The sequence below is a fragment of the Molossus molossus genome, unplaced genomic scaffold (genome assembly GCF_014108415.1).
Source record: "Molossus molossus isolate mMolMol1 unplaced genomic scaffold, mMolMol1.p scaffold_m16_p_12, whole genome shotgun sequence".
Classification (NCBI taxonomy): domain Eukaryota; kingdom Metazoa; phylum Chordata; class Mammalia; order Chiroptera; family Molossidae; genus Molossus; species Molossus molossus.
Window position 1 is genome coordinate 99,742,079 of NW_023425347.1, and position 25,748 is coordinate 99,767,826.

Sequence of the window (25,748 nt, forward strand, 5' to 3'; positions counted from 1 at the left end):
GCCCACAGGAAATACCATGTATGGCAAGTGGAGCAGTGGAAAACAAAAACCCAATAGCTTCGAAATGTTGTTGCTTAATTATGATTTTATCTTTTTAGCTTTATTTGTTTTAGGGTTGTAACTGAGAGATGTATTTCTTTGTTTACACCGCTGGTTAGAATTAATCCTTTCATCATGGTGAGTTTGTGAGTATAGGAATATTTTGGGATTGTAAAAAAGAACTGGGTGAATGCCCTTTATGATACATGTTAGCTAAGAATACAGTGTTAAACACTTCAGAGGCTCAAGAAGTGAGAAGTGGACATAAGGAGACAACTACCACTAGTCACTAGCACAGTGCCAGTGTACTGAATTCAGGATCCTGAGTAATAGTTTATGAACTAGTTCAGTGTAAGATAAGAAGGGTCTTTGGATTTTACACAGGGATCTGGTTGTCTTCTGGCAGGATCTGAGTCCAGAATGTAAAACATAGCTGCTTCTATTGACCAGGTTATATCTGTTGTCCTGGTAAACTATTAAACAGTTTTCCTTTTCACTTTCAAAGGTGTCTCTGTTTGGGTGATAGGTTATATTGGAGATGGGATCCATGGCTTCCATTTTGTTAACATTTGACTATCAAAACACATATAGCCTCTCCATCCCACATTGGTAGATATATTTATAGCCTGTACTTTCACAGGGGTAGGGATAAGCTATGATGGTGCAAAAAAAATGAGTTTTTAACAGAACTGAGGTTTTGGAAGCAGCATTTTCAAGGGAAGGGAATTATGTGTTAGGCAGTTTTTGTTCTCTTAGGAAGTGTTCATTAGATGGGCTTATTTACAAACTGCGAGACCTTGGTTTGTTTGACTACAATGACAAAGGTATCTATGGAACATGTCAAAAGTGAGGGCTAGACAGCAGGAGAGGTATGGTTGAATTATGGATAGTGTATGCTTACAAGCATGAAGAAAGAGGGATCATCAATTAAATAAGGCAATTTTACACCTTAGGCTTCAGAAGTAAATATTAAAGCAGTTGGCAGAATCTTTAGCCCGTTGAAAGAACAGTAATGTAGAAAGGCAATCTGTGATCTTTGTGGCCTGGCTTCAAAAGTTGAACTGAGAGATTTAGTAGCTAGCAAGGAGGGCAAAGCTGATGGGATGAATGAAGAATTGCCTCAGTGCAGAGAGAGTTGGGGAGGCATAAACAGGTCATAGGCAAGCTGATGTGATCAGGCGGGATGCCAGGGAAAGCAGAGGATTGGAACAACTTCGGGGCCAAAGGGAGAGAGCATGCACATCTCCTTGAGCTCTCCGGATACTGCTTCCTGTTGGATCTTAGAGTGTCCATGTTTCCTCTCAGTGAAGGCCTCTTCTTGGCCAGTTTGTGCTGATTTCCAGTAATCGTAACTCCAAGAGCCTAGCATAACACCTCCAACCCTTTCTTCTGCAGCACTCTCATAGCTTTTCCCGGGCGCTGTGTGACTTGGTTTCTTTGAGAATGTTGTTCCTGAATGAGTCAGTATCACCACAGAGCATTGCGTCCCACAGTGCAATTAAGAATGTTTCGGGTTGTAATCAGGGCCTTTGACAGGCATTTATTGAAAACGTACTTTGTGTTCTCTGCTGAAAGCAGCACTATAATGGGAACTGAAGAATGTGAGATATAGTTCCTTCCCTCGGTGATTGTAGGTTCTAGACAGACAACTGTGGCATTTTTTGATATCAGTCCTCTTTGGACAACATTAAGTAGGATTGATGTGGAGGAAGTTATTCAGTTTTTGTCCCCAAAGAGAGATTTCTTTCTTGCTTTTACTAAAAAACAACAAAACTCAATTTTTATAGAAATCCAGGCCTTAGCATAATAAAGTTAATTTCCTATCTAGAAGTGTAGTAATCATAGATTCTGAGAATGTTCAACAAAGAAGATCATTGGGATTAGTAATTTCCATTCAGTATAATACCAAGAGTTCTTGGTCTGGGTCTAGCTGTAGTAGTTAATACCTAGTTCTTCATTCATAGGTAAGTAATTGAAGTTATTCCTTTAATATTCTACATGGGAATTCTGTGTGGATTCCTAATGAATTTCTATCATTCATACAATAGAAAAAATGATTTTGATTTCTTAGAGTTACATAAAATTATTCAGTTATATGGAATGAATTTTCATTTAGGATATATGATTATTACACACATTATTTTGAGCAAATAACATTGATTCATTTTGGCTCTTATTTGATTAATTAAAACTGGGAAAATTATTAAAATTATACCTGATCTAAACGTTCCTCAGAGTTGGGGATATGTCATCAAGGATATTATGATTTTTTTCCAGTTGAGTCTAGGGCTCAGTGTGTTGTTATGGCTCTGCATGGATGAGTGTGCTATTGTATCTTTTATGTCCCTAACAGCATGCGTCCTAAGTACTGATTGTGAATGCAGAATAGCTGAATCCTTAGTTTGCCACTAGTTATCTTGGAGAAGGCACATCTTCATTACTGCTGTGAATGTGGGGGCCAAATTATTTAAGATTCAATACTATATCCCTTGTTTCATTGCCAAATGTGAGCAGCCAGGGGAGGAGAATTTGGAATTTCTTTCTGATTCCTGGTTTGATAGGTTTATACCCAAGAACTGATCACAACAAAGAGGAACTGCAGGAAAATTAGCTTCAGCTTAGATTCCATTTACTATTGACTTGCCCGCTCTACACCAAGTTGAGTCTCTCAGAAGTGGATTAAAAGTAAGAAGCTGCTATTCCTTCTTTAATATGAAAACTCATTGAGGATAAGTAATTATATCTTCTAATTTTTTGTTAGAGACCTTTATATAGAGAATGCTGGGAGGTGTGAGAGATTCATTTACATGCACTCTTTGTGCACACATACATGTGTACACATTGAGTTAATTATTATTTATGCATTATATGCCATTTTAATATTAGGTAAATCTTGTATTAAAACTGTTCTTGGGGTGGGGCAGGAAGTCCACATTAATTTGAACATGGCTAATTCAGAATTCGAGATGCTTTTCTGGGACTGAGATAAGGGATGGTAGATTGCATGGATTGACAGCTTGACATCAATTTGCTTCATCAGTTGCTCTCTTTCATGACCTGGGCAAGACACTTAACCTTCCTAACCTTGCTTTAATTTGGGATTGTAAATGCATATACCTTTCAGGTAGATTGTTTTTAGATTAATAGATAAGTCTACAAAGTGGGCAGTGCAGTGCCTGGGTTGTGGAATGATAATGATCATGATGTTGATGTGTATTTGGGGCTTTAGGGTTAAGCTGTGTGAGGGCAGACACCACACCAGTTTTATTCATTGATGTACACTGAGCACTTAGGACATTGCCTGGCCCACATAAGATCTACAATAAATATTTATTGAGTATTGAATACAATAACATTTCAGGGGAAGGAATTCACTGGGTCAAGTTTTCTAAAAGCTATAGTAATAGTTTGATAAAATTCTTGCATTAGCTAGAGATGAACCTTCTGTTTATTAAACAAGCCAAAGAGATCTGCTTCTTTACCTTTTTTTAAGCTTGCAGTATGTATTATTTTATATATTTAAATAATAAAACTATTCTTAAGATACTTTAAAACTTAGTTTCTTAATTATTCTTAAGATACTTTAAAACTCAGTTTCTTATTTTCTTTAGGAAATTTACATGACTGCAGCCAAAATCATAACATTTTTTAGGCATTATTATAATGTTTTGAGTTTTCTATAATACTTTTAGCAAAGATAAATGAGAGCTCTCAGTATATTATCCCAGAGAAAGCCAGCTGATATGAAAAATATCTTACAGTACGATGATTCGTTTCTGTCTCCTTTTGTTTTTCATAGTCCCTCAAGTTAGGCCTGCAGAATTAGTATTTCTTTATATCAGTGATTCTCAACCTTCCTAATGCTGCGACCCTTTAATACAGTTCCTCGTGTTGTGGCGACCCCTAATCATAAAATTATTTTCGTTGCTACTTCATAACTGTAATTTTGCTACTGTTATGTCTTAGGCGACCCCTGTGAAAGGGTTGTTAGACCCCCCAAAGGGGTCGCAACCCACAGGTTGAGAACCACTGCTTTATATAGTTCCTTCTTTCTACCTTCTTGGCTTGTTCCTTACAAAAAGGTCAGTACCACCCAGTTATAGCTTTGTTACTTGAGTGTTGCTTTGGATAGGTAAGTGTGAACTGTGTACTTGAACACTTAGTACTTGAAAACTGTGAAGTTTTTCAGTTTATAGAGTGAGGAATTACATGTTACTTAAAGAGATAATGGGATGGCCCTGGCCGATTTGGCTCAGTGGTTAGAGTGTCGGCTTGCGGATCAGAGAGTCCTGGGTTCGGTTCCTGCTAAGGGCATGTACCTCAGTTGCAGTTTGTCCCCGGCCCGGTTGGGGTCATGTGGGTGGCAACCACTCTATGTGTCTCTCTCTCTTTTCCTCCTCTCTCCCTCCTCCTCTATCTGAAGATAAATGCAAAAATGCCCTCTGGTGAGGGTTTAAAAAAAAGGCAGCAAAGCCTGTTTAAAAGAAAAAAAAAAAAAGGGAGATAATTCTTTAAAAGGAGTTGTTCCTTTCTGTTAGTTTAGTTTTTTCACCTGTCAGGAGTGAGTTTATCAGTGAGGCAGTACTCTTCTACAGTGGTTTCTCAGTTACCAAAAGGTGTGCATTACTGACTTGGTGCTAGAGAATTTTCCTGTTGGGCCACTTTTTTTTCCTCCTTTGTTTTAAGTAAAAGCCATGGTTGCTTTGTTGTTATCCATAAGTATTATAATACAGTACAATGGGGTGTTGGGCCTACTCCGTGTTATGTTTGGAGTAAGCCACCGATAATAAATACAGTAAGTCCATACTTAACATTGTTGATAGGAAATGATGTATAACTAAACCAGTTTTACCATAGGCTGATATAAACAAGAGTTAGTTTTCTAAGGCATCTCATAAAGATAATGAACAAAATAATGGTATTTGAGGACCTACTGTGTATGTTCAAGTACTAAGTGTCCTTTTCACATGTAAATTTGAAGTTATTTACATTTAATCCTGTAAGAACCGAGAGTAGAATGAAATCTTTTAGCCCGGAATTTGATGGACATAGTCAGATGAGGTGATGTTGGATATCCGCTGCAAACCCTTCCCCCCAGTTCCAGAGCAGTGAGGTTGAAAGTTATTTTTAATCACAACCATTTTTCATGATATAAATGTCAATTTATAAATGGAGGAGGTGGTATTCATGTAAGTGAAAATCAAAATGAGGCTTTGGGAACAAATAATCTCAGAGCACCTTATTGGCTCCATTTAGTCAGTTTCTCAGCGATCTGTTTTCATTCATGACTGAAAGCCATTATAGACCACATGGGATTTAAAGTTTTAAGGGTTCATGGTTACCGTGAAGGTAATTCATTGTGTCCAGTTTATTTGAATTTCAGGACTCTCAAGAAATCACTGAAGTTGTACTTAATTATATTATTTTTATAAAATATTTTTAAAAAATGTTATTTACTAAACCTGTTCTCCATATGTGAAATTTTTTCAAGTAGAAAACTCTAGATATTCTAATTTTTTTAAAAAGAAGCTTAAGAAAATTTGAGATAATTAGATATTTGCAGAGAGCTGCTGTGTAAGCATATTTGTAAAGTCTTGTTATTCAAACTCAGTTCCTTACAGCTAGAAATTTGTAATTTGTATGTGGATGTTTGTGTTACGAACCAGCTCAAAATAGTCAAAGATAAAGTTCATTAGAAGAACTGAAATAAAACTAGGGAAACTGAGATACTGTGTCAGTGTTTTCTGATTCATAAATAAGAACAGTGATATGCTTTGAAATGATGCCTTTTTTAATGCTTAAAATGTTTTAATAATTACCTGAATATTTGCATATTTACAAAAATGCCAAAGTGCTTAGAAATGCTTTACTAGGTGTCTTTGTTTAAAACCCTTGATTTGAATATATAAGGATTTGAGTGGTCTGATTAATTAAATTCCTAGTGCAAGAGATTAACCAGAAATTATTTTCTATTTGATGATTATGGTAAAAAAAAAAAAAAAGTATTGTGTATACCGTACATTCTGCATTCTTGTGCACAGTTGAATTTTTGATTTGGAATTTACAGTGTTGGTATGGGGAGGTGGGAGGTGTGTGGTAGAGAAGATTATGGCTACTAACACTTGATTTTATCAGGTATTGTAACTGAGGCGGTGGGAGCCAGAGACTGACCACACAGAATGTGTGGAGCCCAGGTTGTGCTGTAGAGAGTGATCTGTAGAGAAAGGAAAGAAAAAACCACCATGATAAAGACATCCCAATGTTAGCTTATTTTCTTGGTGTTTGTCTTTTTTGTTTGTTCTAAAAGAAACAGAGCATATTAAATGAATTACAGGACGTTGTTAAAGAGTGATTCTTTGCCTCTCAAAAGGAAGTTATGTGACAGAAATTCTTAAAAATGATTTAATATTAAAAAACTTGCTTATCTGTAATTTTTAAACAACTTTAAGAACAAAAATCTTATATAAACATTAGAATTTTATGGGATTTTTATTAGTTCATTTAAAACCTCATGTAATTGAATTGGTTAAGGTTTTTTTGGAAGTGTTATGTGCTCTCTAGAATGCTTGAAAGGGATCATATTCAAACTATTATCTGAGGTATCTTTTTTGATACTTAAAATTGTGCTGGCTTACAGAAGTTACTCTCTAATCTTTTGATGGTATTAAATTTTTTCAAAGTTTCTTTTTCTTTTTTTTAAAGTGATACATACCAAACTGGTTTTGCTCCTAAAAGAAATAATGTCTTTCTTGAACTTTATGCTCTATGTGCCTTTTCATTATACTTACCTTTTGGACATTGGAGAAAATTAAAACTCATTTGAATGGTGTCTTTTTTCCCTCTGGTATTAAGCTTTTGTCCTTTACCTTGCCTTTAGCTTTACAAAATTAAACTAGGACTTTGAGAAAATGGTAGGATCTTTCACTGACACCTGTAATGATTTGAATATTTCCTTATTAAGTACATGTCTTAGGACTCTAGCCTCTCTCATTAGAAATACTTCTGAAAGCTCACTTTGTCCACTTTTGGTTCATTTTATAGTTGTGTTTGTCTGACACCACTGAAAATTTAATTTTATTGTAAGCAAAGCATGCCACAGTCACTGTACCTTTGGCATTGTGTCATCTTAACTTGGTTATTTTGAGGGGCACACACCATACTGCTTTGTGACAGGATCCAGGTTTAAGTGTAAAGCTGGAAGGGTCATATGTTTGTTCACGCTGAGCTAAGGAAACAGTTTTGATCATGCAGAAAGGTTAACTTCAGTGGTAGAACAAGTTCTCTGAGATTTCAGAGGCCATCTGCTAAAGGATTTGTGCAGATACTTGCTTGTGTGCTGAGTGCCCCTAGTAACCAGGGTATGAGGGGACATTGGGCATGTTAACTTAAAACTTTTTTCTTTTTTAGGTCCACAACTCCCAGGCCTGTTGCAGATCTCCAACTCCTGCTTTGTGTGACCCCCCAGCATGCTCTCTGCCGGTGGCGTCACAGCCACCACAGCATCTTTCTGAAGCCGGGAGAGGGCCTGTAGGGGTAAGGAGAATCCCGTTTTTAAAAGCTGTCAATATTTTATATCCCATAGGGTATAAAATAGGAATATTACCTCCCTCCCCAGAGCCCCTTTAAAAATGTGCTGTATTGTATGTGTTTTTAAAGGAGTAACAAGTACATGCACAGAGGAAGCAAAATACGGGACTTGCCTTACCCCTCTAGGACAGTTCCAGAAGTTAGTGGGGTTTGGTGGTATAGGGTATTTTGGCACCAGCAGAGAGCATGCTGGGCTGCTGCAAGGAGCAGGAGCTGGCAATCAGCAGCGAGTATGGATGTTGGCAACTGAAATGGGGGAAAAGGGGGTAAGTTTGAGATCGAGTGTGGAATGTGCATTTCCCCAGGACCATTGGGACTTGTGGCCCATGAATCTAAACTATTTTGGGTGCTGTCCTCTCAGGTGACCTTTTGCAGAATATTGCTCAGAAATAGCTAGTCTTTTCTGCAATGGCAGTTATAGAATAAAACACTTTGAAAGGCGTGGGTTGGGGTGAAGATATAATACTCTCAGCTGTACTCTGGTAATTCCTCTGTTACCTGGCAGTGATGTGGGATGTGTGTGAGATGTAGCAGGATGAAATGTTCCTAGTTAGTTATCCCTTAGAACACAGGACCTGGTGGTTGTGATCCAGGAGGGCTGGTTTTGTCTTATATCTTACCTTTTCTGAAAGCTGTGTACACGCCTGTCTTTTTCTTCCTTTGTGAGGATTTAATGGTAAAGTTTTCTGAAAGACAGGTGTTTTTGTTCTGATCAACTGTTGTTAATCACTAAAGAAATTTAAGACCTGTCTTTCTCTTACATGTAATCTGTCTGACCATGTGGCACTCAAATTTATACTCATTTAGAAAATAACACAAGAAAATAGCCATCACAGAAGCACACATGCAATGTAAGATACTGGCAATATGTAGTGAATTGTTCAGTTGCTGTGCTGAATATTCACATCTTGAGACTAAGAGAAGAGAGTGCTTCAAACGGATGATAGCACTGGGAAAGTTTTGTGACACTCAGTAGGTTTTGAGGAGCTGAGTATGTTTTTGATACATCAGTAACTTGTGGCCAGGCAGAGTGGAGGAGCCTTCTAGGTGTACATGTCAGCCTATCCCTATGAGCGACATAGGCAATGAGCCTGGTGAAGCTGGGAGTTGTGAGAAGAAGACCACAGGACGTCAATGAAGAGCACAGGTTAGTGGGTCTTGGGAGGCAGAGGTGGGGATATAAAATGGGGCCAGATCACACAGGGAATCTTAAAGGTTAGAAAAGATAAGGTTTTATGTGATAGGCAGAAGAGAGCCTTTGCAGCCTTTTTTATTTCCTGCAAACCAATTTGCAAATCACTGCTTAAGAAGATTCATTGGGAAGCAGAATGCAGTGTGGATGAGGAAAGACTGAAAGTTTCAATTAGGTGGCTAGGGCTGTCATCCATGCATAAAATGAAGAGGACCAAGACAATAGAGATGAGATATTAATAATTATAACAAAATCAGGAATAATTGTCACAACAACAATTTCATGTTTAGCTAGTTGCCAGTGTAATTTACCAAGAAAGACAAGAAAAAATGTTCACATTATGGAAGCCTTGGATTCTTGATATAACAGCCATTCACGATGTAAGATAAAACCCAATATAGTGGATAAAAGTCTAAGTTTAATTTCTGAAGAGATACTGACATTTTAAGGGATAAATTAACAGAGTCAGGATTTGACTCTACCTACTTCAAAATCTTCAGCCTTTACTGGTTACCATCTGTTTCCATATGTATCCAAGAAATGGTTATCTTTCAGGCTGATTGTTTCTTTATTCTCTTATCAGTGTGGATGTCATTGATAGACTGTTTTATTTATCATAATACTCACTAACCAGGATTTGCTTAATAGATTGAGAATTTTTCCCATAACAGTAAACTTTTTCTGTTAGCATTAGTGATGACCAGTATTTAATTTTTTAGCAGTAAAAGTGTTGTGTTCACTGAGGATTTAAATACGTTTATGAGCCTGGCCGGTGTGGCTCAGTGGTTGAGCATCGACCCATACACCAAGAGGTCACTGGTTTGATTCCTGGTCAGGGCACATGCCCAGGTTGTAGGCCTGATCCCCACTGGGGGGCATGTAGGAGGCGGCCAATCGATGTTTCTGTCTCTCTCTCCCTGTCCCTTCCTCTATCTCTAAAATCAATAAAGAAAAAGAAAACACATTTATGATTGGTGGTGCATTCAGATACCATCATATGTAGTTTTGAGAAGATTCTGTAATAAGTTGATAAATCTTTCAGTCAAGATGATGCTGCATAAAGCTAACTGTATTGATTATTCTTTAACAACGCTTCATGCTGCCAAAGTCATTTGAGCTGAATCTGAATCGGATGCAGTTGGCAAAGCTTCCTCCCACACCCCATGTGTGGAACTCTCATAAGTTCTGCAGGCACACAGATCTAATACAGTGTAATGAGAGAGCTGCTGCGGAAAAAATTGATTACAGGGTTGCAGACAATATCATTAACATTTCTTGCCATGATACACCAGATGTCTTCCCTAATAGACTATTTTTGTTAATTTAGTTTTTATAGGATGGCATTGATTGCTTCATAATTTAACTTTCTTTGCATATTCAGGTATATGTGATCTGTGTTTCTACACTAATGAGTGCATCAACTCATCCGATTGAATTTTATAAAGTTCTGACTTACTGTTTATTTTTAAAGTATTTGTGCTGGGAGGGCAACATTTTTACTTGTTACTGAGAATCTGTTAGCTTGGATGTTTCTAGCAAACACCACTGTGTTTATTGGTAGTTCTGGGATAGTGAGGGATGTGAGATGGCAAAGAAAAACATTGCCCAGATCCTCAGTAGATCCTAGTGTAAGGTGGTGTAAATGGTACAACAAGCTCTCCAAAGCAGAAATGGTGCAGCCATTTAAAAGGGATGCACTTTCGCCCTGGCCGGTTTGGCTCAGCGGTTAGAACGTCGGCCTGTGGTCCGGAGAGACCCGGGTTCGGTTCCCGCTAAGGGCACGTACCTAGGTTGCAGTTTGTCCCTGGTCCTGGTTGGGTCGTGTGGGCAACCACTCGATGTGTCCCTTTCACATCGATGTCTCTCTCCCTCCCTCCCTCCCTACCTCCCACTCTACCACTCTATCTGAACAAAATATCGAAAAGTCCTCGGGTGAGGATAAAAAAAAAAAAGGATGTACTTTCATTTTTACTGTCACAGATCCAGGCTCGGCAGGCTGAGCTGTACTGGGTGCACCTGTCCTCTTCCTCGCAGGGAGATCAAAGGCTAGTTAGGGGATTTAGTTATTGAGCTTTTTTACTCTTTAGACATATATTTTTGTGTGTTTAAGTCTCTGTTGAGTGGCTAAAACATATATAAATAAGATAGTGGGTTGAGCTATTTCAGTTATTTTTTTGATATTTGTGTACTGTCTTTTAGAGAACATATTCTTCTTCTTATTATTATCTTTATTGTTGACAGTATTACAGATGTCCCTCCTTTTTCCCCACATTGACACTTTCCCGTGCCCCTGCCTGCTCTCACCACTACCTTCACCAACTATTGTGTGTGACCACTGGTTATGCATATTTGCATATAAGTTCTCTGGTTTGTGTCTTCCTGCCCCTTCCCACCCCCTTCCCTCTGAGATTAGTCTGAGAACATTTTTTTTCCCCTTGATGTGTTCTTGTGTAACATAGGACATGTTAATTAACCTTTCTTACGCTCAATTTTCTCACTTAGAAAATGCATATACCATTATTAGCTACCTCAAAGAGTTGTTGCAAAGACTAATGAAATAGTTCATTAAATAGCATATAATAAGCATTCATTAAGCATTATCTGTTATCACATATACTTTTATTATACAGATTCAAGTTTTAAATAATTAGTTTGCTAGCCCTGGCCAGTTTGGCTCAGTGGTTGAGCATTGGCCTGCAGACCAGAGAGTCCCAGGTTCGGTTCCCGCTAGGGGCACGTACCACCAAAAAAAATAATAAAATAAATAAATAAATAGTTTTCTAGACATTCTTAATCTAGACGCAGGCCCCTAGGTGGTTTCTTTGAGTTTAAGAAGGTTTCTGAAATTACTTGAAAACTTACATGGATGTGCAATATTCTGGAGAGAGTATACTTTTCAACCATAGTTGTAATCAGTAGATTCCTAAAATGTTGAAAAAATTTAAAGATTAAGAACCGGTGGGTCATTTGAAACCTCAAATCAGTTAGCTGTTTCTCTTAAGGAAGTAAACTAACGTTGACCCTTTACTTTATGCCCAGGCACTGCTACTCTTTTAACCTGTTTAATCTCCACAACAATCTGTGATAATTTATTTAATTTTGCAGATGAGAAAACTTGAGGATTGCATTTGTATAAAATCTTGCCCTGAATGAGTGGTAGGACTCATGAACTCACCTTGGCCTTATGTAATCTTCACTGGCCTCATGGCACCTTTTGTTTAAAAAAAAAAAAAATTTTTTTTTTTTTTCTTGATTGACTTCAGAGAGAGAGGAAGGGAGAGGGAGAGAGAGATAGAAACATCGATGAGAGAGAACATTAATTAGCCGCTTCCTGCATGCCCCCCACTGGGGATTGGGCCTACAACCTGGGCATGTGCCCTGACTGGGAATCGAACTGGCAACCTTTTGGTGCATGGGTCCACGCTCAGCCAGTGAGCCACACCAGCTGGGCCTCATGGCACCTTTTGTACCTCCTGGTGACCCTGCAGTGATGCCTACCTTTGCCTCCACTTTACTAGATAGTTCTTGAGCTCACATGTGTTCAATCACTTGATAGAGTAGAAAGCTTCTGTCACTGAGTTTTACAGGCTGATCCTTGCTTTGAACAAATAGACCATGGTGCTAACAGTGTGGTGTGAGAACACTTTTTACTATCAGTAAATTTTGTTTTCCTGTTGGCACTTGTGTTCATCATATCTTTAGTGTCTTTTTTTTTTAATCCTCACCCAAGGACATTTTCCCATTTTTTTTGTTCAGGTAGAGTGGGAGGGAGAGGGAGGAACAGAGAGAGAGAGAGAAACATCAATGTGAAAGGAACACATCGAGTGGCTGCCACCGCATGACCGACCAGGGCTGGGAACAAACTGCAACCGAGGTACATGCCCTTAGCGGGAACTGAACCCAGGTCTCTCAGGACCGCAGGTCGACACTCTAACCGCTGAGCCAAACCAGCCAGGGCTTTAGCGTCCTTTTTAAAAAAATGCATGACCAGCTCTGGGCAGTGTGGCTCAGTTGGTTGGGCATCGTCCCATGCACCGAAAGGTTGCCATGATTCCCAGTCAGGGCACGTGCTCAGGTTGCAGGTTCCATCCCCATTAGGGGATGTGCAGGAGGCAGCAGATCCATGTTTCTCTCTTTCCCTCTCCCTTCCTCTCTCTCTAAAAATAAAAATTAATTGTAACATATGGATGAACAACAGCTACTGTGAGTTACCTTTTCATTCAGCTTAATAGTTTCTTCAGATGACCCTTGAGCAATGTGGTGATTGTCCCCCCACCCCAGCCCCCCAGTACATAGTCAAAAATTCATGTATAACTTTGGCTCCCTTAAAACTTAAGTTGTCCCTTGGTATCTCCAGAGGATTGGTTCCAGGACCCCTGTTATACCAAAATCTAAGGATGCTCAAACCCGCTGTATAAAATAGCACAGATCTCTGTATATGGTCGGCCCTCTACATCTGCTGACTCCCCACTGCAGATAGAAACAGTACATACTTATTGAAAAAAATCCAAGTCTAAGTGGACTTATGCAGTTCAAACCCATATTCTTCAAGCATTAACTGTGTATACACATTTGAAAAATAATTTCTGTAGTCGTTTTGTTTGTCAGTCTGTATGTGCTTGTTTTGGAAAAATCAGTACGTATAAGAAATTGGGCTTTGCGTTTCCTTTGGAATAAATCCATTTCCCCATCTAGATAAACCTGCCCATTAACACAGAGCTGGAAGGTAGGCCTGATAGCTTCCCTGAAGCCTCCTGGTTCATGAGGGGCTTCTTAGGCCAGAAGCCAGGTCTCCTGGGTGCTCCTTAGAGCTCTTTCCACTGCTCCTAGTGACTTTCTGCCACCCGTAAGGGATGTTCTTCAAGTTAGTCCATGCAGTATGCCATTTACTTCTTTTTTTTTTGTTACAGATGTTTCTCCTTTTTCCCCACAGATACCCTCTTCTCTATGCCATTTACTTCTTTAAAGGCTAAGAATCCTTTGCTTCATGTTTAGTTTTAACTTCTGTGACTACATCTCAAACCACTGTTAAAACTATTATTTTTTGCTTATGTAAGACATTATTTTTAAGTATTGGTTCTAACACTAGTACTTCTCATACTTGGGACTTCAGTGCTATTTAGTAATTAAAAGTGAACATTTATTATAAAATGCTATTTTAAAAGTAAAGTGGCTATATTTTTACCTATTTGCTACTTATAAAGAAGTGGGATCTGGTTGCTTGTTTAGTTATGCAGGAGTTTCTGAGGATATCCTGCTTTTTCAGTGTTTACTGTGGCTTCCCCAGTATGTGTAAAATCACTATGCCTTTTACTTTTGATTTTAGTAAAGGTGTTAAAATGACTGAATTTTCAGGGGGAAAAAAGCCAGTGTAAATGCTGGAATTATTCCAACTACCCTAAATGAAATATGATTAATAGCTGTTGGATTTTAATGTAGTAAGTTTTAAAAATTCTTAAAACATCCAACCAACCAACATGTACTCCTGCTTCCTGATTAATTCCTTTCACTTGGAACAGTTGTTTTCATACCCTACTCTCCCAATAAAAGCTAATTGTTAGCTAGTTTGTTCTTAAGGCTGTCTTTCCGTTGTATTCATCTGCTCTTTTTCTTATGAAAAGAGCATCAAGCCACATTTTCAGAACATAGATTGAATAACCTTATGGTTTTATAAAACTGCCTACTATTTAAGCAGTCTTTTTGTAATCACGGGCCTATGTGAGACGCAATGAGTACTTCTCAGTTTTGTTGAGCCTCCTTTTCCTTCAGGCATAGTACATTACCCTTTATTACGTACAGGCACTGTTAGGCCTTTCAATCTTGGCCTTTTTTGGGCTGTTTCATACTGTTCAAAAAATATCTAAGCAAAAATGTGGAGTTCCTAGGCTTTTACAAGTTCTTCAGAGTTAGCTTTACTAATTTTATGGCATTCCATTCCATGGAAGTTGAGCTTGCAGTTTTGTTTTTAGTGTTACCTCTCATTTTAGGGTATCATACCACTTTCTTCTGGTTGCAGTATCTTTTATGAATGTCAGGGCTGTCAGTGGAGTACCAGATCTTTCTTAGGGACTGGTATGAAATCTACATAATGCAGCTAAGGCTAATCAATCCTTTTCAGAGTCTATAGAAAATATTATGTCTCTTGCCTAGAAGTTTGTATTTTCTGTTTTCATCTTTGGTCTCATGTTTTACAGTTAGATTGAATGTCAGGTACTTGTTACTTAAAAAAATTTTTTTAAAATACAGTCATCCCTCGCCACTTCGCGCTTCGACTTTTGCAGCTTCACTCTATTACAGTTTTTTCAAATATATTCATTAAAAAAGTTGATCGAGCCCTGGCCGGTTTTGCTCAGTGGTTGGAGCGTCGGCCAGCAGACCAGAGAGTCCCGGGTTCGGTTCCTGCTAGGGGCACATACCAAAAAAAAAAAGTTGATTGAGACAGTGAAAATGATACAGTGTGCTCTTGGTTGTCTGAGTCAATTATACACCCCTGTACAGTATTACAATTAACATTAAAATTACTGTAAGTATGGATTGTAGGCCTATGTATTTGAGCACCCCAGGAATCCTTCAATGCCAGGTTCAACCACTAGAGTCTGGTATAGATTAACTGCGATAAATGAGGGATGACTATAGTCCTTGCTGGTTTTGCTCAGTGGTTAGAGCATTGGCCTGCGCGCGCACGCGCGTGCGTGCTCTCTTTCTCTCTCTCTCTCTCTATTTTTTTTTAAATAAATAGACTTTAGTTTTTAGAGCAGTTTTAGGTTCATAGCAAAATTAAACGGAAGGTACAGGGATTTCCCACAAACCTCTCTACCCTACACGAATAGCCTCCCTCATTATCAACATCCTTCAACAGCGTGGTACATATGTAATAATTGAATCTATATTGACACATCATTATCATCTAAAGTGAACATTAGGGATCACTCTTTGTGTGTTGTACATTCTGTGGGTTTGGACAAGTTTCTGAAGTCATAAATCTACTATTATAGTTTCATAAAGAGTACTTTCACTGCCCTAAAACCCTCTGTGCTCTGCCTATTCATCCCTCCCTTCTCTTTAAGCCCTGGAAACCAATGATTGCTTTGCTGTTTCCATAGTTTTGCCTTTTCCAGAATGTCATACACTTGGAATCACGCAGGATGTAGCCTTTTCAGATAGGCTTCTTTAACTTAGTAATATATCTTTTCCTGGCTTAATAGTTTATTTCTTTATCAAGCTGAATAATATTCCATTGTTTAGATGTACCACAGTTTATTCATTAACCTACTGAGAGGCATCTTCCAAGTTCTTTAGTTGTGAATAAAGCTGCTGTAACATTTGTGTATCAGTTTTTGGGTGGACTTAAGTTTTCATCTCCTTTGGGTAAGTACCATGGAGTGCGATTGCTGGATTATATGGTAAGAATATGTTTAGTTTTCTAAGAAACAACCAAACTGTTTTCCAAAGTAGCTGTACTAATTTGCATCCCCACCAGTAATGAAAGAAGAGTTTCTGCTGCTCCTCATTCTTGCCAACATTTGGTGTCAGTGCTCTGGATTTTGTCCATTGTAATAGGTATATAGTGGTATCTCACTGTTGTTTTAATTTGCATTTCCCTAATGACATATGATGTGGAGTATCTTTTCATATGTTTATTTGCTACTTGTATATCTTCTTTGGTGAGATGTCTGTGGTTTATTTTTTAATTGAGTTGCTTATTTTCTTATTATTGAGTGTTAAGAGTTCACGTATATTTTGGATGGCAATCTTTTATCATGTGTGTCTTTTGCAAATATTTTTTCCCAGTGTATGACTTATTCTTTTCTTGACAGTGTCTTTTACAGAGCAGACATTTTTCACTTTATTGAAGTCCAGCTTACCAGTTCTTTCTTTCGTGGATCGTGTACGCTTTTGATAGTGAATCTAAAAAGATAACACCAGCCCTGGTCAGTTTGGCTCAGCAGTTAGCGCATTGGCCCACAGACCAGAGAGTCCCAGGTTCGGTTCCTGCTAAGAGCATGTACCTCGGTTGCAGTTCGTCCCTGGCCTCTGTTGGGACCGTGTGGGTAGCAACCAGTCAGTGTGTCTCTCTCACATTGATGTTTCTCTCTCTCTCTTCCTCCTCCTCTCCCTCCTGCTCCATCTGAAGATAAACGCAAAAATGTAATCGGGTGAGGATAAAAAAAAGAAATAAAATAAAAAGATATCATCATACCCATGGTCCTCTAGGTTCTACGTTATCTTCTAGGAATTTAATAGTTTTGTGTTTTACTTTTATGTCTGTGATCCATTTTGAGTTAATTTTGGTGAAGGGCATAAAGCTAGGTTCTTTTTTTTCTTCTTCATGTTAATGTCTCACGTTTAGCATCATTTGTTGAGAAACTCTCCTTTCTCCATTGTGTTGCCTTTGCTCCTGTGTCAGAGATCATTTGACTCTATTTATGTGGGTCTGTTTTTGAGCTCTATATTTCATTGTTTTGAATTGAGAGTAGTATGCAGATAGACATCTTGACTCTTTACTCCCTAAAGACTTAAGTATATATTTCATAGAACAAGAACATTCATTTATATAGCCACTGTATAGTTATCGAAACCAGGAAATTTTACAGTGATACAATGCTAAAATCTATGAACACATTTTGCCGTTTGTCCCAACAATTGCCTTCTATAGCAGTTTGTTTTTCTTGCCTAATATCTAGTTCAACATCACACTTAACATTAGTTACTGTGTCTCTTTAATCTCCTTTAATCTGGAACAGTTCCTCTCCTTTCTATGTCTTTCATGACATTGACATATTTTTAAAGAGTACATTCCAGATTTCTGTAGTTTGCTGTTTCCTAGTTATTAGATTTAGGTTAGGCATTTTAGGCAGGACTATTATATTAGTGGTATTGTGTCCTAAGTGCCTTACATTAGAGGACACATGAGATCAGTTTGTCACATTATTGGTGATGTTAACTTTGATCATTTGGATAAGTTACTAACTTTTTCTTTGTAATTAATACATAATTTGTAGGGAGAAACTTTGAGACTATGGTAAATATCCTGTTTTTCATCAAGTTTTCACATACCTATTATCACTTATTTATTATTTTTTGCCTGAATCTCTGGGGCAGTTACAGAATGTTACCCTTTTTAAAAACTTTAAATTCCTGTCTTTGAAAAATTGATTAGCACTCACCTGTCATTAATTCAAATTTGAGAATTTTGAGTAAAGTGAGAGAGAGATGGAAGGAGGGAGGAAGGGAGGAAGAAATGAAGAAGGAAAGAAACGGAGGAAGAGAAAGAAAGAAAAAGTGAGAGAGATAAGTGGGGGATGGAAGAGAATTTTCGAGCCCTCAGTTTTTTTGTTCATTGTAGTAATGCAAGGACTTTATGAATTTCTAGACTTTTTTTGTAGAAAGAGGAAAAATTTGTGATGGTATTTTGTTCCATTTTTAGGCTCCTGGGGGAGAGAAAAACTGCTTAAAAGAAATAGATCATGGATGTGGTTTTTAAAAATATATATATACATTTTTACTGTTAAAATTATGGTATTGGCTTGATTCATGTTGGCAACATTTGCTAATGATCAAATTACTTAGTCTCTCTTCACCTCAGTTTCCTCACTTGTAAAACCAGAATATTATTTCAGTGGTTCTGGAGGAAGGCCCAGGAATCCATAGTTTTTCCAGAAATTCCCCAAGATTCTGATGGATAGCCAGCTTTAGTGAATGGAAGTCTGGCGTCCACCCCAGTGACTGTTATAAATGAAGATCTGGTCATGTCCTTTGCAGGATCTAGAACTGGTGCAGTTCCAGTACCTCTGTTTCTCAAACCATGAATATCTTATGTACCTTAAAAAATTTTTTTTGGGGGGGTTTTCCCATATTACTTAATTTCCCACCTTCTCTAGTGCATAATCTCCCTATTTATATCTTTAATACAGCTTTAAGAGACAATTTATAAATTAATTCAGACCAAACCACAAAACCAATGCAATTTTAACTACCAGCATTAATTTAATATAATGGGTGATAATGTTTTGCTGAAATGAAATAGCCACTTATGACAAATTTATGACTGATTTTTTTATCATTCAGATTATTAGGGACTGGGGGAATTATATATGGCATGTTAAGACTACTGGATTCCTTGTTATTACACACTTTTTCTCTTGCTTTCATTTTTGTTATCACTGAGAAATCTATATTAGGTGTATTTTGCCATTATGTGACTCTTGCCCTTTCTTGGCACACATGTAGCATATTGCGTTTATCTTACTTAATGGTTTGTGATAATTATGGTAGTACTACTTATTATTTGATTGTATGTAAACTTTTTCAGAGTTAAAATCATGTAGCTCTAATCTCTGTTAATGAAATTATAAAATGGATAATCCAGAAGATGAATATGTTAAAAATTTTAAGATACAAATTAAAATGAAAATAATAATTAGTCCTCTTCATCTCTCAGCTCCCCATCTCTTGCTCCTCTTCGAGAGAGACAACAAGCCAGTGACCCTTACATCATGTGATGGCTACTTTATGTCTGTCTGTAGTCTCCTTTTGGCCAGGTTGAATGAAGAGGTAACGTTTATCCACCTTTTTGTTTGTAGCACCTAGAACAGTTCCTGACTCTGAGAAGTTTGAAACTGTTTGCTTCAGCCCAGCTGGTGTGGCTCAGTGGTTGAGCATCAACCCATGCACCAAGAGGTCGCCGGTTCGATTCCCGGTCAGGGCACATGCCCAGGTTGTGGGCCTGATCCCCAGTAGGGGGCATGCAGGAGGCAGCCAGTCGATGTTCTCTCTTGTTGATGTTTCTATCTCTCTCCCTCTCCCTTCCTTCCTCTCTCTAAAATCAATAAAGAAGAAAAAATTTTTTAAATAGTTTGCTTCATTTACAAGACAGAAAAAAAGTACTTTTCTTTTTTAAATCAGGTAACTAAGGATTTTTAAAAAGGAGTACATTAAATGTGACTGAATGGGACCATCAACAGAGGGAGTATTACATTTAATACAGTCAAGAGAAACATTGGCCAATACTAGCCAGAAAAACCTAGCATGAATGTTTATTATTATTATTTTTTTAGAAGAAGTGACTGTTGGTGTCTTTCTCATTTTCCTTCTACCTCCCATGAAAAGGAGAGTGGTGTAGGACCAGTGGAATATTCCTGGCTGCTCTGGTTTTAGCCAGTGAATATCAATATATAACTCAAGGTAAATTTTTTTTCCTAACGTGTTAGAATTCTCATGGGCTTGTGAAACTCATATAACATACACCTTGTACACATGTGTATCAGTTTTTCAGCTAACATAGTATGGAGCTTTTTTTTTTTTTTTATCCTCACCCGAGGACATTTTTTTTATTTTTTGTTCAGATAGAGTGGGAGGGAGAGATAGGAAGAGAGAGAGAGGGAGGGAGAGAGAGAGAGGGAGAGAAACATCGATGTGAAAGGTACACATCGAGTGGCTGCTACCCGCACGACCCAACCAGGGGGTCGGGGACAAACTGCAACCTAGGTACGCGCCCTTAGCGGGAACTGAACCCGGGTCTCTCTGGACCGCAGGCCGATGCTCCAACCTCTGAGCCAAACCGACCAGGGTGCATGGAGCTATTTTAATATGTGCTTTTGTTTTAATTTATTTGATGTTCCGTACATAATACTGGGTTTTGGACTTTTGAATCTTTATTAGCGCAGAACTTGCTGTGCTCTTACAACAGAAAAACAGTGTATCTCTACACAGAGGAATGTGTTGTGCGGCTGCTGCTCATGGTTGCAGCCTCTCGACAAAGGTGATTCTCCTCAGTGCCTGAATCAATGGAGTGTGTTGCTGCACTGCCCCGGGGCCTTGTAACAATTGATAGTTTGGATGCAAAAGCAGAAGGACTTAAAAAGGTAGCTGTAAAATGCCTGTGGTGTCCTATAATAAAAGATGTGTCACCTTGGATGTGAAACCCTTGGGATTATGGTACCTTGATCCAAATGATCATGGAGGGATGGTTCAGAATCACATCCTGAGCAGAGAGATCCCTCCTTCGCCCCCAACTTTCATTCTCACACACTCAGTGGAAGGTAGAGCACGTTGTCAACATAATGAAAACTTAGTGATGTTGGTGGAGTATTTGGGTAGAGTGCCTTGAGTGTAGAACATTCTGTCAGGGATGATAACAATTTGATTTGTACTTGAATCAGAAATCATTGGCTTGTTTTCAGTCTAAGATTGTTTTGAGTATTTTTCTGGTATATAAAGTTGCAGGAATACTCATAAAATAGTATTACTGCTAAATTTAACACTTAGTTCATATTCCCTGAAAATTTAGGAACTTTCTGACCTTCCATGTTGGGATGGGGAAATAGGTTGATACCTGCTGCTTCCCCCTGGTTTATTCTTTTGTTAGTAGCATCTTCTTGGATATATTGGAAATGTCCACAGATGTCCATAGATTGGTACACTTACATTATGATTGAATATCAATCTGCTCTTAAGAAATTGAGCAGATTTGTTAACAAACAAGATGGGAATGCAGAAAGATATCTGATGCATTGTGAAAATTATTTAAAAGAAAAGTAGCTGGCAAATAATAATTGACAGGTTTAATCTGTAGAACTTGAAATGCTGCTTTGGTTACTGTGGGTTAAGTAAGGAAGTCTCATCCATGAGACCAGCGGTTTTCTAGAAATGAACTGAGAAATGACAAAAAAACCTAAGTGACAGTTTAAGGATTGCATGGCAGGAAAGGCATTTGATTAAATTCATTGATGTCACTGAGCTATAAAACTGAAGATAACACTCTTTCCTTCTGCTGCAAACATGAATTAATACACACTCCTTGATGGGCTAAATTATTAAAAAGAGCCATTCTTGCAATGCTTCATTATCTGGGATTTGCCTCAGCCAGTGATTTGTTGGTAGTATAGGGGTGTTTGTGAGGCATTTTATTTTAAAAGTATTCGTTGGCGGCCAGTGGAGCTCTTTGGATAATTCCCTTCCATTTTATAATGCTCTTGAATCATTTGTGATTTACTTATCCCTAAGTGGCTTTGTATATTTTGGAGTTATTAAACAGTGTTGGACACATATACACAGTTTTTAAACCTTGATTTTGTTTTGTTTTGTTTTCACTCTTTGGTAGCTGTGGGCTGGTGGTTAACAGATTATTTTAGCGATACTTTTAGCAAACATCAAATGCAGTTGGCATATTATGTCAGCCTGACACATTGACTAATATATGCTGAGTTTCGTATTCTTCCCATGTGAATAAAATGCTATAAGAAGTTGACTTCCTTTTTTTGTGGTTTTTTAATGGGGGCAGGGGCATAATCTGTTGTGTGATTTCAGGCAACTAATTGCAAAGAAAGCAACCCCATCTTGTGAGCTTCAGTGGTAGAAAAAAGAAACTAGCACTGTGTTATTTTAATGCTGATAGTGTAACTGGTCCCCGTATAATACAAAGGTAGGGGGTGAAGAGAAGGAAGTGCTTTGCCATTATCCACCAAGCTGGGAGAAGTTAAGCAGGAGGCATTGTCACATGGAAGCATAATTGGACTTGTCCATTGGACTGGCACAGTTGGAATCTTCTGGGTAAAGTTTTTAAGCCTTCTGTTTTTCTCCAGTCTGAGGGGAGCTAAGACTCTCTCAGTGTTTCAAAATTGGTGGTATGATACATTTATATTCTTTTGGTGGAGACAGTACTGTTGATGAAAGAATTTTTGATTCAGCCTCATTTAAGAGTATGGTCAGCTTAACAAAGCCCTGTTAAGAGATGTTAGTCCCTGTAATGGAACCATGATGTGAGGTTGTATAAAATCACATTTCTGCTTTCCTGGGAAACTGATCAGATTTAAAAATCCGTTTATCTAGAGTGGAGAGGAGAGAGTTGAGAAGGAAGGGAGACTAATGAAGAAAGGGTGGAAAGAGAGCAAGGTCTTTGAAAACTGTATAGTTGACTTCAGAGCCTTGGAAGGAGTGGCTTATGTCCAGCTACAGCGTATGCACAGCTGCTGTGTAGAGGCTCTGGCGTGGGAGAGCTCACTTGGGAGAAGTGAGCCTCAGGCTGTGTTCTAGTGTGAAAGAATCTCTGGAGAGAGAGATGCTGTTTTTGAATGTTGTAGCCCACCTCACGCCCAGCTCCATGATTTTGTGTAAACTGGGGGGCTGGGAATGCCCTTTGAGTCCCACCTGTCACTAACTGTAGGCAACCTGGTCTTCCTCAGTTCATTGTTTTCTCTGCTGCGCTATCTTTCTGCCTGTCCTGATCTTTTGTGCTGCTTTTTATGGTATACTGTATGCCATTTATTTCCTGTTTCCCTGACCAGACTCATAGCTCCTACTTCCTGTCTTGTTTGTTTTGGTTGAATGAATAAGTAAAGGGCATGGGCGGTGACTTGTCCAGGAGAGAGATGTAGCATTACAGCAGGTGGATTCACTGCACACTTTCTAACACCATAAGGAGATCTTTGGAACACATACTTATGTTCTATCACAGTCATCTGGAGAACACAATTTTAAGTTTTCAACTTAATTTTTCTCGTGGATTTTTTTTTTAATTTTCAAAAAAAAAAATATTGCAATAAAATATTCAGAACTATAGAAGAGCCTTTTTTTTTTTCTAAGTTTTTTTTTTTTTTTTATCCTCACCTGAGGACATTTTTCCATTTTTTGTTCAGATAGAGTGGGAGGGAGAGAGAGGAAGAGAGAGAGGGAGAGAGAGAGAGAGAGACAGACAGACAGACATCGATGTGAAAGGGACACATTGAGTGGCTACCACCTGCACGACCAACCAGGGCCGGGGACAAACTGCAACCGAGGTACGTGCCCTTAGCGGGAACCGAACCCAGGTCTCTCTGGACTGCAGGCTGATGCTCTAGCCGCTGAGCCAAACCAGCCAGGGCTAGAAGAGCCTTTTAATGTACATTTAATAAAATGAATGGCTTTCCTGTTAATTTAATATTTAATAGATAAGTATTGATTTGGGAAATAGTTTAGTGTTTGTTGCTGATGAAATAAAACATTTGATACCCACATAAGCAAAGAAAATTTACCCGAGTTAAAATTAGTGCACTGTCACAGATGAAATGGCTGATCCTAACCACCAGCTTTTTAGTAACACACTTTTGCTCACAAAGGCTGTCCTGGGAAGTGAATGGGGATGGCTCTGTGCCAAACTTTTTCACCATTGAAAGAAAGTACAGAACTCATCTGATTGACAGTGGTTCTCAGAAATCTTATTTATATTACAAGACAGTATATTATTACAATGATGACATTTTTACCCAAATTATTTTTAAGAAATATTACCACTTATCGACAAATTTTATTCATATTCAGATAGAATATTAGTGTTTCAAATTTTATTTGAGACTAGGGTTTGAGGGTTTATGTTTGTTATAACTTAAACTAATGTGATTTGTATCACTTGCTCTTATTTTAGTTGCCACACAGCTGGCTAAATTATTATACAATTGCCTATGATTTCTATCCTCCTTTTCGGAAATACTTTGTCACGACTGTAAAAATGTAGTGTATTCTGACTATTGCCATTAAATCTGATTTTGTCTTCACTAGTTGACCATGGCATATTTCTGATATCGTTCTACTCAGTGATATACTCACTTTATGTAATGTGTTATATGTGCACCACTGATCATTTATATTTTATTTTACTTATGATCACGATAAGTAATTTCACTTCACTGAGTGAGTAGCCAGTTGGCTTCTGTTTTCAGTTCTACTGTCAATGCTGCCTACTTTGGGCAAGCTGTTTACTCTTTTAGGACATTAGGTTCCATATCTGTCAAATTGAGAAGACATGCTCTGCTTACTTCAGAGAGCTATTCTTATGTGAGAATAAAAAGAGAGGTGATATAGTGCTTTGAAAATTTTATAGTGGTCTACAAATATAGGAGTATCAGTTATTAGGATTGGTAGTATATGATAAAAACCCAAATTCATAGTGGTTAAAAAGTCTGTATTCTCATAAAACAAGGTGTTTTCCAGGGTGTGCCATTTAGGTTTGGTGAAGTGACCATGATCTTCAGGTAGCTAGTTTCTACTGTTTGCTCTGTTGTCCTGATTGTCCTGAGTGCAGGTTCCCTTTCTCAGGGACTTCTCAGGGTCACAGATGGTCACAGATTGCAGCTACAGCTCTAGGACAGTTATGTAAGTCATGGCCTATGGACTGAACTGTTTGTTACTAGTCCACCATGAGATAATTGCAGAAATTGGAAGTAATCGTTTAGAAACTTTTATAGTTGTTTGGCATTACCACAACTTTTTAATTGTGATTTAAAAAAAAGTATTAGTCCTCAATGGATTGGAGCAAACTACAGCCAGGCAGCTGGAGGAAGGCACACAGGCAAAAGCTAAGGTAGGCCCATTCCGGAGCTTTGCTAGTAGTTCTACCTGACAACTTTGGTTTACATAAATCTTCAAAGGAGGTTGGAGTTGGTTTTGGCAGTGCTCCAATGAGGAGAATGGAAGTTGACTTAGGCAACCAGCAATCTCTGCCACAGTTGGATATGTCTGAAACCTTAGTCAGCACCATTCAACACAGAATCAGATCCATAAACAGCTCAGTCCCTGAATGTTACGACCTCAGGGGATTGATTAGGAAAACTACAACACGTCTCAGATGGAAAAGCACTCTAAGAATGCCAAACACAAAGTAAAATGCTTAAGAAATAATATAGTTGTCATTCATAGAAAAGAGCATTTTCAGCAGATTTTTAATTTATTAATTTTCTCCTAATTTAGAACTAAATTTGTGAATTTATTTACAACTGTAACTAAAACCTCATCTTAAACTCACATGTATTATCTTTATGAAAATATGATTAAGTTTGATTCTCCTAGGGTAAGGTGTGGAAGTAGAGCTTGCAAAGATGACTTTTGAAAGTTACCTTTTTAACTGGTTCAGAAAAGACACAAGCCTCTTTTGTATGTTATATACAGGGTGGAAATT

At 38.1% G+C, this 25,748-nt stretch overlaps 1 protein-coding gene across 1 annotated transcript in view; it reads left to right on the forward strand.

Moving 5' to 3' along the window:
• The window catches only part of RERE (arginine-glutamic acid dipeptide repeats), a 408,992-nt gene that overhangs the window by 183,884 nt on the left and 199,360 nt on the right, over positions 1 to 25,748 (forward strand). The window contains exon 11 of the mRNA XM_036256631.1: positions 7,447 to 7,572. Within this exon, the coding sequence (XP_036112524.1) occupies positions 7,447 to 7,572 (126 nt within the window). The remainder of the gene's footprint in view (positions 1 to 7,446; positions 7,573 to 25,748) is intronic.